Raw genomic sequence first — 15,663 nt, forward strand, 5'->3', positions numbered from 1 at the left:
GGGCGCGCGGGTCCAGCCGCGGAGCTGAACGTGCCTGGGTGGCCGGATCGCCGCATTACTCTTGTTCCCCGTCGTGCCGCGCTGAAATCTTGGAGAGGGCAGATTCGTCCGAGCAAGATGTCGCGAGGCGGACAAGTTATATATACATATATATTTTTTCCCTGACTCTTTCCTTGTGTTTTTCCAATTGCCAAGAAGTTCTTTGTAGCTCAACCTTTTGACTGCAAGAATTCATTATTTACACCTGCCTACGTTCCATCCTAACTGTTTTCCAAATTAGCTTTCCCTGGACTATATTGGCTGTTGCCCAGTTCTCACTTTCACAAACTAACCGATAAAAGGCCGCTACATAAGAACTTTTTCCTTGTCTGGGTGGTTGGCTTATACCTTCCCCTTCCTCCACAACGAACTTCCTCCACCCCCAACTCTCAAAGGTCAGAGCTGGATCATGGTGTGAGAGAAGCCCCCCTAGCAGGTGCAGGAGTTGTAAAGAACACGGGCCAGTTAATATTTGATCGGTCTCTCATGTGCATTCACAACTATCCATCTAGTTAGGTAACATTGGAATTTTTTAAATGCGTGTCAAGATTTATACAAATTGCATTTCGTTGCTCATTCTCAGAGGTTAGGTAAATAAGCAAGTGTACCAAATTTGAGGTTGTTTTTTGGAACTAACAGGCCCAGCCACTCCCAACCTTAGAGACTAACTTTGCTGGTTTCCTTACAAAAATAAATGTTCTTATTAAAGAAAGAATGAAAAGCTTCCCAGAAATAGACTTCCTCACCACCAATTTCACATCCAACACTTATTAAACATCTAAATTTTAATAAGATTTATGGTAGAGTATTAACCAATACTTTTTTTTAAAAAAAAAGAGAGGTGACATGTCCTTCCTTGGAGCCAGAAAAGTGTACACTAAAATGGCAGCATTTACTTTTTGCCCATGTTGCCTGAGCCAATGTCGTATCAACCTAAAATAACAGAATTTATCTCGTGATTTTTATTTTAGGCTGCTTGAGTGTCTGTCTTACTGCAGATGTTCCCTGTTGGGTTTGATGTTATCTTCTGCCTCCTCTTGGTTGTTTAGTGGCTGGAGGGCCTGGTCTGAAAGTGAATAAAAGCAATCATAACTAATCATAAAACACAAGTCACCTGTGTGGGACTACCCTTTGTAACTCTTAAAGTCAGTTTTAATCTTTGTATGTGAGAGGGGGCATGTGCGTACTATGGCATGCATATGGAAATCAAGTAACATGCTCAGATATTAGTTGTCCAAGTACACCAGGTTAGCTGGCCTTTGCACTTCCAGGAACTCTCTGGTCTCCATCTCCCATCTCACCATAGGAGCATGAGATTATAGGCACCTGCTAGCATACCCAGGTTTTTATGGGTTCTGGGGATTCAAACACAGGTCCTCATCCTTGTGCGGCTAGTTAATAGAATACAAACTTTTTGTAGAACACTATGGATCATTGTTAGGAAATGCAGGGTCATGCTGTAGCAAGGATGGATGAAGTCCTATAAAAGCGTGGGCTGTAGCAGGAAGCCTGGGAGACATGAGTCCTGCCCTCACAACCCCACATCAGTCAGCCTCAAGAAGTGGTACCAGCCAACCCATTGTGTTGAGCATGTAGGGTAAGGTATACCAACATTAGAGGGACAGTACAGGGACAGCTGATTGACACTGTGGGGGTGGGGAGACTATAACCTGAGGGTGCAGCACTGAGGAGATGAATGGATCAGAGGAAGAAAGGAAAGAGATCTACCCAAAGATGCAAAGGCCTCATGGTGCTGAGAGAATATAAGGAACCCAGAAAAAAGCCAGTATAGCTGCCACACACAGATTGTAGAGCAAATTGGGAGAGGCCATGCTCAGAGGTAGGTTTTACACTGTTTTAAGTTGAGAGTATTGGGAGACCACAAAGGGCTGGAAGTTAGATGTAGAGTGTGTTTAAGACGAGTGAGTTGATCAAGCGTGTGCTTTAAGACTCCTGGGTCTGTAATGTGGAAAGTGCTTTGAGAAGGGGGGAAGGGGCAGTAAAAGCACATTAGTAGACTTTCTCGTGAGAGTCCAGTTTCCAGTCAGATATTACACACGCTCTGAATTTACAGCCTGTCAATGTAGAAAGGCGGCTTCCAACCTATTGAGGAAGCTTCTCTGTGTGAGCTACTGCATACACAGACTCCCTGGTCCTTCTGTGCCTGTCATGGCCATGCGGAGCTGAAAAGTGAACCTTTGTTTTGGCAGCTGGAATTTCGCCAGGTTCTTTAGCAAGTTTACTGGTTGGATTGGACATCAGCACCCACACAAATGGTAGGACAGAGCATAGACTATACTTTTTCCAGGAGACTGGCATCAAAAGTACAGAGGACCAAGTCATACCAGGAGAAGAGCATCCGGGGCTGGAGAGATGGCTCAGCAGTTAAGACTATTTACTGCTCTTGCAGAGGACCCAGGTTCAGTTCCTAGCACTTACAAAAGAGTTCACAACAGCCTGCAACTCCAGTTCCAGAGCACATAACTAATCCATGGGCCTGGCTGCAAACAAGATAAAGATTGTATATAATACGTCTCGGGAAAGACAAAGGTCTAAGATAGGGCTCCACCCTTCCTAGAGGCATAAAACCAGGATGATACACACTTTTGCCCTGGAGAGAACACACTAGAGGCCGGGCATGTAATTGACAATGACAAATATTGGGTGACTCTTGTAGTGTCTTGTATGGAAGGATGGCTGTCTGGTAAGCCTCCAATCCCCAGAGAGGAGAGTGAAGCAAAGTGGGGAAAACTGAGTCATGAGTTAGTGTCAGCTTAAATCTCCTGCCAAGATACTGTGTTATAAGATGGTTCTGAGGGCAGGGTCAGGCACTGTCCTCACTCAGTTTTCCTCATGTCCATTTGGTAAGTCACTTCACCTCCATGCCTTAGCGTTTATAACTGTCCCTTCCTAGTATGGTGCTGTTCAGAAAGAGAGAATCAACACATGAAAAGAACTTGAAGCAGTGCCAGGTGCAAAGGGGCGCAGTCACTCTGTGATGGTTATTAATAGTGTCGGTGGGACCTCTGCCTTTGTGCAGGCAGATGGTAAGGTGGCTCAACTTCCTAAATATCAGGGAAAAATCCCCCCAACCCAAGCCCATCTGAAGGCCCCTCTGTTTCTCCAGGCTGGAGAGTGCTTGTATCGAATAAAACCTGCATTTCTCCCAACACCTGCACACACATACAAAAAAAACACCATGTGGTAGGGAACCATTGTCTCTGGCCAGCAGTGCACAGGACCTGAGGCCAGCCAAATACTGTGAGCTTGAAAGCAGCTCCTTGGTTCTCATTCACCTCAGTGCAGCACAGAGAGACACAGAGACACTGGCCTTTCATGGCTGCACTCGGATTCCTAAGCTCAAGAGCTATAAGATTATAATCATATTCCTAAGCTTCTGAGACTCGGGGTTATTTCTTACACAGCTGTGGCTAACAGATTAGTGAATCTAAAGAATGACAAGCTTCCTCAAAACGAGGAAACCAACCAGGAAAACTCATAACCAGTAAGGATAAAACACCCTCCATCCCTACTGTGTCAATTAAAGAATACCCTAAGGGGCATAGACTCATTGACAGGCCAGGGAGTGGGGCTTTTTTTTTTTTTAAGATTTATTTATTATGTATACATCCTTTTGCCTGCATGTATTCCTGCACACCAGAAGAGGGCACAAGATCTCATTATAGATGGTTGTGAACCCATGTGGTTGCTGGGAATTGAACTCAGGACCTCTGGAAGAGCAGCCAGTGCTCTTAACCTCTGAGCCATCTCTCCAGCCCAAAATGTGTAGCCCAGGCGGGCCTCGAACTCGTGATCCTCCAGCCTCTGCCTCCTTCAGCAAATCCTACCAGCGGGCATCACCACAACTGTCGAGTGGAGCTTTAGGGCCACCAAATCTACAAGCTTTACTGTCCTCTCCATGGTCAAACAACCTGGCTCTAAAAGTGGATGATTCTTAAGAAAACACAAAGGTGGTTAATAGGTGTATGAGAAAGAAATTCAGGGTCACTAGGTCAGAGAAATGCAAATCAGAGCCTTACAACACCTCATCCCCCCCCCCAAAGAGTGGCTGTTGGGGAAAACAAACAAACAAACAAGAAGGGATGGCGAGGATGTGGAGCAAAGGAGGGAACCCAGGACAGAATTGATGATACAAAATTATGTATAGTTGTGGAAGACATCTTGGCAGTTCCTCAGAAACCTAGAACCTAAACCATCATGTTATCAAAAACCTAGCCCTAGCCCTGGGTCTATATCCAAAGGAAATGAAGTCAGTATGTTGAAGAGACAAGGTGCATGCTGTAACATTATTCATGATGACCCCAAACAGAAACAACCCAAGTGTCTGTGATAGTGACAATTGTCAGCTTGACTGGAATCACCCAGGAGACAAGGATCCATGAACCCTGTGAGGAAGTTCCTAGATTAAGGTTAGCTGTTGACAATGTCCATGATAGGTTAACTGGTGTCTTAACTGTGGGCAGGAACGTTCCCCAATTGGAGATCCTAAACTGTATAAAATGGAGGAGGATGCCATGTGCTCGGCTGCTTCAAGCTCCTGCTGTCTTGATGTCCCCACCATGATGGACTGACTATAGCTGCAGTGAGCTCAGAGAAACCCTTCCTTGAGTTGCTCTTGTCAGCATGTTTTATCACAGCCACCGAAAAGAAACTAAAAGTCTCCGTTAACTCACGAGTATACACATAAGCTTATACATCACAGAGAATTACCTGCCACAAAAGAATGGAGTCCTCCCATTTATGAAACATAGATAGAACTGGTGGTGATTATGTTAAGTGAAACAAGCCAGGCACAGAAAGATAAGCCCTGCATCATTGCAGTTGTGTGGGGAATTTAATTAAAAAATATTTAAAAGATTTATGTGCATGACTATTTTGACTGAATGAATATGCATATATGTGCATGCCTGGTACCCAAGGAGGTCAGAATAAGGTATCAGGTCTCCTGTAACTGGGCTTTGGGATGGTTGGGAACTACCATGTGGGTGCTGGGAGCTGCATCAGGTTCCTGAGCAAGAAAAGCCTGTGTTCTTAACCATGGAGCCATCTCTCTAGCCCCACTGCGTGGAATTTCAAAGAGTTGATGCAGTTGGAGAAATAGCTCAGCAGTTAAGAGCTGATACTGCTCTGGCAGAGGACTAGAGTAAGTTCTAGACACCTACTTCAGGGGCCTCACCATCACCTGTAACTGTAGCTTCAGGAAGTCCAGTGCCTCTGGCCTCTGCAGGCACCTGTATTTGTATGCACATAACCACACATCATTTTTAAATGATGAAAATAAAAATTTTAAGTAATTTTTAAAATTTTTATTTATTTATTTTTAAAATTTTATTTATTTTTGAGACAGGGTTTCTCTGTATTGCTTTGGAGGCTGTCTTGGAACTCATAGGCCAGGTTGGCTTCGAACTCACAGAGATCCACCTGCCCCTGCCTCCCAAGTGCTGGGATTAAAGGCGTGTGCCACCAACACCCTGCTGAAAATAAACATTTTAAAAACACTAATTTGGAATATTAACAACTTATGGGTGTGGGAATCAAGCTTCACTAGACTCCGTACAGGTGAAGTGAAGTTTATTTCGGGAGAATGCACCCACACAGGAAACAGGTGACCACCATTGTTCCCGCTCCAAGGATGCCAACCCTGACACCGGGATGCTCTCTGCAACCCAAGCAGGAAGCAAGAGAGAGCTCTGAGCCCCAAACCTAACCCTTATCCTGGGTCAAGTCTGCACCTGTGACCACGTCCTTTTGAGGGTGGTCAGTGCTTCAGGTGTGGAGGTGGGCATCACTACAAACCTTATGATCCATAGAACTGCCAGGGGCTGAGGAGTGTGGTGGGGGAGGGAAAAAAGAGGTTGATTAGTGGGTGCTAAGTTAGCTAAGTGTAAGCCTCCCTGGCATGCTGTTGCACAGGGTATGACTATAGACACAGCAGCTCTGCGCTGCATAGTTCAGTAAGCTTGGCACCGATTCAAATGCTTTCACTATAAGAAATGATAAATGGAGATATATATATATACACACACACACACACACACACACACACACACACACACACATATTGCATAATGTCTATGCAACATTTAAGTTGTGTAACGCGTATTAAAACACCACACGGCATTCCATTATATGCACATTTTTTTATGTATTAGTGAAGAAAAAGTAAATCAATGCTAAGTGAGTCCATATTGAATGCCTTGGAGTTTGACCCAGGGATTTAATCCAGGATTGCCCAAATACAGACAGAGGACCTCAGTACCCTAGGATGCCTTTCCCTCATAGTGCTGGTTAGCAGAATGTGAAACATCTACTCACCAGAAGGTATTTGGGGAAACCCTGTATGAGATGGAAACTGGCACTTTAGCCTCCGTCCTCAGATATGAAAGGCCATACCGAAGAGCCAGGACCCAAGAGTTGAACTTCAGGGAGAGCTTTACTAATAGGTCAAGTGACTTGAGGGAAGTCACCGAAGCTTCCCGTATGCTCACGTAAACTACACAGAGCTGTGTTAGCATGGCTCTGCAAGTCTGTGAGACTGTTCCACACAGCTTCATAACAGGAATGGGGAATTTGGCACAAGGACCTCACCTGACCCTTTTTTTGTCTGGTCCCACACAGTATTAGGCAGTTCCCATCTTTGTGCCAAAATACCCAAGAAAACTGACTTAGAAGAGGAAGGATAACTCTTGGATCATGTTTCAGAGGCGTTAGTCTATGATCAACTGACTCCATTGCTTTTAGGCTATGGCAAAACATCCAAGTAGAAGGGTATGGCAAAAGAAAGCAGCTTCCTTCTGCTTTCCTTCTGTGTGGAAGAGGGGAAGGAGAGAGGAGGTGCCTGGGACAAGCCACACCCTTCAAAGATAAATCTAGTGGGCTACTTCCTCCATTTGGCTCCACCTTCTACTCATCCATTCAATACAAACTCATTAGTGAAGTACTACAATGCAGTCACTTGTCAATAGTGCCGCCAACTGGAGACCAAGCCCTCAATACATGACTCTGGGGGGCTACTTCATATCCAGAGGCACTAGCCCTGGTCTTGGTGTATAACAACGGATATTTTTAAATGAGCATTTTTTTTCTTTTTTTTCTGATTTTATTTGAATTAGAAACAAGATTGTTTTACATGACAATCCCAGTTCCCTCCTCCCCTACCCCCCCCAACTAAATCCCTACCTATCACATAGCCTTTCTGCTCCCTGGAGGGTGAGGCCTTCCATAGGGGGTCATCAGAGTCTATCATATCCTTTGGGATAGGGCCTAGGCCCACCCCTGTGTGTCTTGGCTCAGGGAGTATCCCTCTATGTGGGATGGGCTCCCAAAGTCCACACCTATGCTAGGGATAAGTACTGAACTACTACAGGAGGTCCCGTAGATCTCCGAGGTTTCCTCACTGAAACCCATGTTCCTGGGGTCTGGATCAGTCCCATGCTGGTATCCCAGCTATCAGTCTGGGGAGCAAGAGTTCCCCGATGTTCAGGTCAGCTGTTTCTGTGGGTTTCACCAGCCTGGTCTGGACCCCTTTGCTCTTCACTCGTCTTTGTCTGCATCTGGATTCCAGTTCAGTTCAGTGATTAGTTGTGGGTGTCAGCTTCTACTTCTACCAGCTGCTGGATGAAGTCATATAAGGGATCTCCATTCTTGTTATCTTCTATTCTTCCCCTGACTCAACCTGTCTGCTCCCTCATGTCCTCTGTATTCCCTCTTCTTCCTCCCTTCTCATTCTCCTAGCTCCCTCCCCCCTTTCCCCGTGCTCCCAATTTGAAATAAGCATGTTTTACTTTGTGTGACACATACAAAAGGAATAGAGTGACAAGGTAAAAGTCAGTCAGTCCTCTTCGTAACGTTGATATATTGTGGTTCCCACAAGGGGACTTTTCTAAAACTTTAATGGAAAACTCTGGCTGGGAAAGAGTGGAAGGTGATGACTCATACCACAAAGGCAATATCTAAGCCCTGTAGGGGATATGAAAATGAATAATACTCTAATATATACTCTAATAGAACTGGGGTGGGCAGCTTTTTCTGTGAAGACCCACAGAGTAAATGCTGTTAGCCTTGTGGGTACTGCTACCTTGTGCTTCGAATCAACTCTGCCACCCTCAGGAGACATCCACAGAGAGCAAGCAAGGGGATGGGCCTGCCTCCTTCCCCATCAGCACAGCCACTCAGGCAGGCCATTTTGCTGAGCCTTGTGGCAGAAGAACAGAGTAATTGCTGTGACCTAGCCTCTCTCGAAACCCAGTATGAAGGTAAAGATGTCTAGAGGAAGAGTGAGAGCTTATGGTTAAGAGCTCACCAAACACATTTTCATGAAGCAATTGGTTTAGCCTTAGAGAACAGAGGTGAGCGGTGTCTGCAGAGTGGGGTTTGTGTGTGTGTGTGGAAACTGCGTGGGAAATGCTTGTGAATGAGGCTGTGATGAGCTCAGCAGTAGTACTGGCCTAGTTTCATTTCTCTTGCTGTGGTAAGTTATGCCAATAACAAGCAACGGGAGGGAGAAACGGTTTATTTTAGCTTACAAGACCCAGTTAGAGTCTATCACTGTAGAGAAGTCACAGAGGCAGGAGCTTGGAGCAGCCAGTCACGTCATGTCTACAGTCAAAAACAGAGAGAGGCACGCATGCGCGCTCAGAGATCAGCTAATACCATCCAGGGCCCCAAACAAGGGAGTGGTGCTACCTACTCCCAGGTTTGCTCTTCCCGCACCAATGACGACAACCAAGACCCCAAAGGCCAAGGATTCCTCATGGAGAGTCTCTTCCCGGTGATTCTAGCCACCACCAGCCTATCTTATCATTCTTTGCTACCACTGAAGCGAAGGCACCGTTCAGTTTTAGACTTGAAGACCTAAAGGCCAACTACTTTTGTATTTTCTTCCAGAAGTTCACACCTCTGTGTCCATTATCTTGTGGCTTCCGAAGAAGGAAGGTTTATGAATTAGGCAAGCATTTGGCTAAGTGTAACAGAGAGCCGGGAGATGGTGGCTCAGGCCACAACCTCTTAAATGGCCGGTTGTGACATGGGGTTTTGTAACTAAATATGGGGCCTCTGAAAAATTTGGCAACTGCAAAAGCTTCCTGAGAATGCAACAACATATAATTAATTCAAAGTGAAACCCATAATGAATGTGAGATGTTTCTGGCTGCAATTTCCCAAAGTTGAGTCATGTGAATTTTCTGCTGCCTTAATTTTGAACACACAAACGTGTACACCCTGCACTGCCTGTTTTGACACACGAGCGCAATGGTTACCCTCTGAAGCACTTTGGCTCAGGGTCGGGGTGCTTGCATGTAAGGACTTACCATGTTTTTCTGTATACACAATTGTTTTATTCTGTTCTTAAAAGAATATACAAAGCCTTTCATAACACCGTCATTCTTCAGCAGGGTCAAGTTAGTAGATCTTTGGATTGGGTCATGTTAGAATGTTTGATTTTACAGATTGCAGTTTGGGTGCTGACTTGAGTTTCACTTTTAAGAAAAAATCCACTAAATGAATTCGGTCTTGAGAATTGGACAGAATTTCCAGTAATTTAAGAAATGATCCTAAACATACTCCTGCCATATATTTGTGCAAAGTGGCATTGTCAGCATTGATGATTCTAAAATGAAAATATTTATCAACGCTCAAAAATACTGAAGATGGTCTACGTACTGCCATATCATATACTCGGCTGAGAATAATAATTCCCTATGTAATAATAAAGAACTTTCATGTCATTAGTATGTAAATTTGCTTTAATCTTTATTTTTTAAAGATTTACATTCTATTTAATATTGGTGAGTATTTTGCTTGCCTGTTAAGTGTACTATGTGTATTCAGTGCCCATGGAAGCCAGAAGAGGGCATCAAATTCTCTGGAACTAAAGTTCAGGTGAAGGAGCCACTGAGTTGGTGCTGGGAATAGAACCTGGGCCCTCTCAAGAGCAGCAAGTACTCTAACACCCCTCCACTCCTTATTTTTGTTTTGTTTTTTCCAAGAAAAGGTTTCTCTATGTATCAGCCCTGGCTTTGTTGGAACTCACTTTGTAGACCAGGCCTACCTCTGCCTTCCAAGTGCTGGGATTAAGGGCATGAGCCACCACTGCCCGGCCATTCCTTTTTTTTTTTTTTAATATTTAAAAAAGTTTCTGTTTGTATGTGTGTCTATGTGTAGGTATGTGCACATGAGTACAAGCACATAAGGAGACCAGAAGAGGGCACTGCATCCCCAGGAGTTAGAGTTACCCACTGTTGAGACACCCAAAGCAGGTACTGGGATCAGAACTTGGATCTTCTGCAAGAGTAGTGTGTCATTTACAAACGAACTATAACTCTAGTCCCTGATTTAATCTTTAACACATGATATATATATATATATATATATATATATATATTGTTTTAGAATACATTTTTATGATTTTTATCAGCACATGTTTGACTTGTATACCTACTTTTTAAACATATTGAATTAGTTAATTTTTCATTGCTGTGACAAAATACCAAACAAGCAGCAACTTAAGAAAAGCAGCTAACATTTGAATTCATGATCTAAGGTTCGATCCAGCATGGCAGGGAAAGCATGAGAGCCAGAGCATGAGGCATGAGGTCACATGGCATCCACAGTCAGGAAGCAGAGACTGATGGACCAAGGGATGCTCCTGCCCAGCTCACTTTCTCCTCTTTATTCAGTCTGGGTCTCAGACTACACAGTGGTGCCACCATCCACATGTAAGGTATGTCCTCCTGCCATCTCAATAACCCAGTCTAGAAACTTCCTCACAGACATGCCCAGAGGTATATCTCTTACCTGACCCTAGATCCTGACAAGATGACACTCAATAATACACACACACACACACACACACACACACACACACACACACACACCACCACCACCACCACCACCACCACCACCACCACCACCACGCAAAAAAATATTTTAGGACAGAATATTTGACTAGAAAAAGTGTAAGAAGTGTTGTTGGTTGTTTTAATCTTTGCCTCAGTGGTGGGCCTGTCACCCAGCTCCCAAATAACCACACACAAAGACTTAATTCTTACTTATAAATTCCTGGCCTTAGCTTGGCTTGTTTCTTGCCAGTTCTTCTTAAATTACCCCATCTACCTTTTGCCTCTGGGCTTTTACATTTCTCTATTCCTGTACACCTTTCTTTACTTCTTTCTCCATGGCTTGGTGTGTAGCTGGGTGACTGGTACCTGGAGTCTTCCTCTCCTCCTCTTTCTCTCCATCCTTGATCCCTGTTTTTCTCCTTCTGTTTATTCTCTCTGCCTTCCAGCCCCGGCTATCCTTTCTCCTGTGTTGCTATTGACAGTTCGGCTCTTTATTAGACCAGTCAGGTGTTTTAGACAGGCGAAGTAACACAGCTTCACAGAGTTAAACAAATGCAACATAAAAGAATTCAGCACATCTTTGCATCTTGAAAAGAAATGCTCCACAGCATAAACAAATACAACACATTTTAAAATAATATTCCACAACAAAGAAGTCTTTGCTTAAACGAAGTGTATATTCTCCCCCATCACATGGGCCTGTGTGGCTGCTGGTTTCTGGTGCTGATGTGGTTGCTCAGTGACGCCCTGGAGGCGTTGTACCTTTCCTGTGTGTGCTGGATTGCACATCCATAGCTCATCTCTGGCACCCCTCACTGTCTCCTCCTCCCTGTGTAGGAGAAACTGAGACCTTCTCCTCTCAGGTCCCTATCTCTGTTTGGTTCTACTTCACAGTTTGTCAGTGAGAGAGAGAAGTCCTGGAAAACAGACAAGACAAAGAAGAGGTGTCAAAGATACGGGGAAGAGCATGACAATTAAGATGTACAGGGCCACCCTTTTTTGTAACTTAGGCCTCTTGGCTGAGTACCTGGTTACCCCCTTCTCCCCCTCTCTCCCTCTACCCCTCTCCCCACATGGCCCAGCTCAGTCTGGACGTGTCCTGTCTGGACTCTTCCAGATGTCTCCGTCCCTGCCTCCTCCTATGCTCTCCCTTTCATCTACAATAAACTTGGAAAAAAAAAAAAAAAAAAGCAGATGTTTTCGGGGCTGGTGAGAGAACCAGCTTAGGAGTCTATGGGAGCTTCTGGAGTCAGTCAGCTGACAATTGAGCAATTTCCAGAGAACACTTGGGAACCACCCTCTTCAGCCCTTCAGGCTGCAGTGTTCAGTCTCTTTCCCTGGCCCTGAACTTAGGGTGGCAATTTCCCTGATCTTTGTTCCCTGTGGTCTTCTGATATTCGTGTAAGTAATCATTCCTGCATTAGAGCTTTTATTTCTGAAACACCCAGAATAGCTCTGTTTTCCCCAGTGAACACAGTAATACATGCTTAATTCCCGAATGCATTGGCATTGTAAGAGCGCTGAAGAGCTGAGGACAGATGTGAAATTAGCATGTGAAGCAAAAGATTAGTGGCCAGGGGTGGGAGTGGGGGTGTATAGGGGCTGGCTACAGGTGTGCCCTACAGGGGTGGGAGGTGGAAGGCGGTGGATTGTCACATAGGTCCCCTTTTGGTTTTTTTTTTGGGGGGGGGAACACATTTTCCAAAATGATTTTGGCAAACTTTCCTTAGGTCTCACAGGCACTACCACTTCCTACAAGTGTGCTGACTCGGTGTCACTCCAGGCTAGAGCTCCATTTCTTCAGGCATGCCTGGCCTTGCTGACAGCAGCAGTGTTTTTATAGTTCTGATTGGCCCAACTCAGATCATGTACCACTCCTGACCTAGGACTTTGCCAAGATGAAAAACACTCATTGGCTTATGCCACTCTGGATCCCGATTTGAACAAAACTCTAGTGAGAAACCTCAAGCTCGCTGTTGTACATAAAATTTGAGGAATGTATATTTTAAGGTATGTGTGTACCTCTTTCCTTATTCATTTATGACTTGATCTGACTTGGTATGAGCCCAGAGCAGAGTCTAGCAAATACTTCTGTAAAAGTCCAGGCGGTGAATGTTTAGACCTTGTCAGCTCTCTGGTTCAACCACTCAACTTTGGTACCCTGAAACTAAAACAGTTATAGACAATACATAAGTAAATGATTGGCTGTGTTCCATAAAGCCTGATTTGCTGTTAATTGTTGGATAGGAGCTGTCCCCTGTAAGCTCATGGGTCAAAATGTTGGTCCTCAACTGTAGCACTTGATTTGGAGATTTGGGGAACCTAAGTTGAAGAGGCCTAGTTGGAAGTCAGTCACAGAGGGTGACTTTGGGGCTGAATCTTGTTCAGGCCCCATTAATCTCTCTTTCTGTCCTTCCCTGTCTCCTGTCCTCTAGGAGGAAAAGAGGCTTGAATACCTGATGAGAAGCAATGTGAGGGGAGCCAGGTTCATTCAAGTGGATCTCTTTCTTTCTTTGTTCCTTTCTTTCTTTGTTCCTTTCTTTCTTTGTTCCTTTCTTTCTTTGTTCCTTTCTTTCTTTGTTCCTTTCTTTCTTTCTTTCTTTCTTTCTTTCTTTCTTTCTTTCTTTCTTTCTTTCGTGGATATATTTCATCATGGAGGAGAGGGCATGGGGGAGAAGTGAGAGTTGACTTCAGGAAGCAGAAGCTGAACAGGAGGTGGAACCTGGCTATAAAACCTTAAAGCCACTTTTTAGTGACCTCCGACCAAGCTCTACCTCCTAAAGACGCCACACCCTTCCCAAACAGCACCACTATCTGGCGACAAGGGGTGCAAACAGGAGCCTGTGAGGGATATTGTACATCCAGACCAGAACCAGCCTCCTCTCCCACATGCTCCTGCCACCTAGATATTCAGCCTGGGTCAGTCCAAAGTAAGGGAGCCAGCCAATCATAGTCTAACGGCTCTGCAGCTGTGAGCCAGAATAAAGAATTCCTCCTTTACGTTTTTTCATTTGGTTGGAAATGCAGGGAGCTAAGCAATATATTACTAAAGCAGGCAACAAGCCACGGCTGGCATGAAGGTGGCTGCTCACCAACCCCTGAGCTACAGCATTTGTTATCCTGAAGTGATGTAAACATGGGAAATGAGCCTTTGTGGTGATATCTTGTTTATACTCTAACAAATAAAGCTTGCCTGAAGATCACAGGGCAGAGCTAGCCACTAGTTAACCATCGAGGTCTGCAGGTCTGTACAGACAGGCAGGACATGATGTGGCTGGGTGGGGAGAGGAATATAAGGCAAGAAAAGACAGTAGCTTGGCCGTTTTTAGGCCTGAGGATTTCATAGAGGTAAGAACACTAGTGGCTGGCTGCTTTGCTTCTCTGATCTTTCAGCTTTCACCTCCTAATATCTGACTCCAGGTTTTTATTATTAGGACCAATTAAAACTCATGCTACAAGCCTTCTTAGCGCCACCCCCTTTGGTATTGCCTTTCTTGTCATTTATTATATTGTTTTCACTTAATTCTATACAAGAGGACATATGTTCATGGTAAAGGCTCTGCCTCCCACATTGGAAGCTGACTCCTTTGCCCTCCTCAATCTCAGCCAGATAATTGTTTTCATTTTTTTTTATTTTTCAATGTTCTTCTTGTACAGATGAACATATTCTTTTTCAATTCTTTCTCCATGCTCTAAACATTTCTGTGCATCTTGATTTTTTTCCCCTAAACATTTATCCTCAAGAGCTTTCCACATTGACTCTCTTTCATCTCTTTTTATGGTCCCATAGTATTTGTGCTGGGTAGCTTTACATCAACTTGACACAGGCTGGAGTCATTTGAGAGACAGGGACCTCAACTGAGAAAATGCCTCCATAAGATTCACCTGTTAGGCATTTTATTAATTAGCGATTGATGGGGGATGGCCCAGCCCATTTGCAATGGTGCCATTCCTGAGCTGGTGGTCCTAGATTCTATTAGGAAAGCAGGCTGAGAAAGCCATGAGGAGTAAGCCAGTAAGCAGCACCCTTCCATGGTCTATGCATCAGCTCCTGCCTCCAGATTCTGACCCTGACTTCCTTCAATAATGGACTATGATGCGGAAGTGTAATCCAAATAAACCCTTTCCTCCCTACTTTGCTTTTCAATGGTGTTTTTATCACAGCAATAGTAACCCTAAGACAGTATTCTAGAGGATATACTGTAGTTAATCAAATAACTTACTTTTTGGTGATCCTTGGCTATTTCCAGTCTTGTACGATGACAAACAAGGGCATATTTAATAAGCACCAGCAGAAGTAATTTTTACCGTGAGTAAAATTTAGTACAAATATGTCCATCTGTATTTTCTGCAGATAAATTCTCCTCCATATGAGCTTGTAATTATTGAATTTCCAAAATTCGTGAGCAGCCCACTTCCCAGGGTTCACTCGGAGTGTGCTAACAACCTGTTGACTCTCTGCCAACAGATGGCATGGAAACCAGTGGTTTTAATTTGCATTTCCTCTCTGAGCGAGGCTGAGGGTACTTATTTAACATTTAAGGCAGTCTTTACACACTCTCAATGAGGCAGAATTGCCATCACTGATTGTATATTCTTTAGCATAATTATTGGAGTAGTATGTGCCAATGTTATGGAAACCGTTAACATGTATAGTTCTATTTGCTCATTGCTCAGCAAATGAGGTCATCTATATTAAATTCATTTGAATATGTTCTTTTTTTAAAAAAAAACATAACTCTTCTAATGTTCAATTTGGAATATC

At 44.1% G+C, this 15,663-nt stretch overlaps 1 protein-coding gene across 1 annotated transcript; it reads right to left on the reverse strand.

Annotated features, from left to right (window-relative positions):
* LOC118238791 (translation initiation factor IF-2-like) lies at positions 1 to 94 on the reverse strand (the record flags this gene model as incomplete). The annotated part of the gene is given in 1 exon segment (XM_035444631.1): positions 1 to 94. A coding segment is annotated over 1 exon segment (56 nt), but the record flags the coding sequence as incomplete, so codon positions are not given.
* Positions 95 to 15,663: the final 15,569 nt, after the last annotated feature.

This window comes from Cricetulus griseus, chromosome 4 (genome assembly GCF_003668045.3).
Source record: "Cricetulus griseus strain 17A/GY chromosome 4, alternate assembly CriGri-PICRH-1.0, whole genome shotgun sequence".
Taxonomy (NCBI): domain Eukaryota; kingdom Metazoa; phylum Chordata; class Mammalia; order Rodentia; family Cricetidae; genus Cricetulus; species Cricetulus griseus.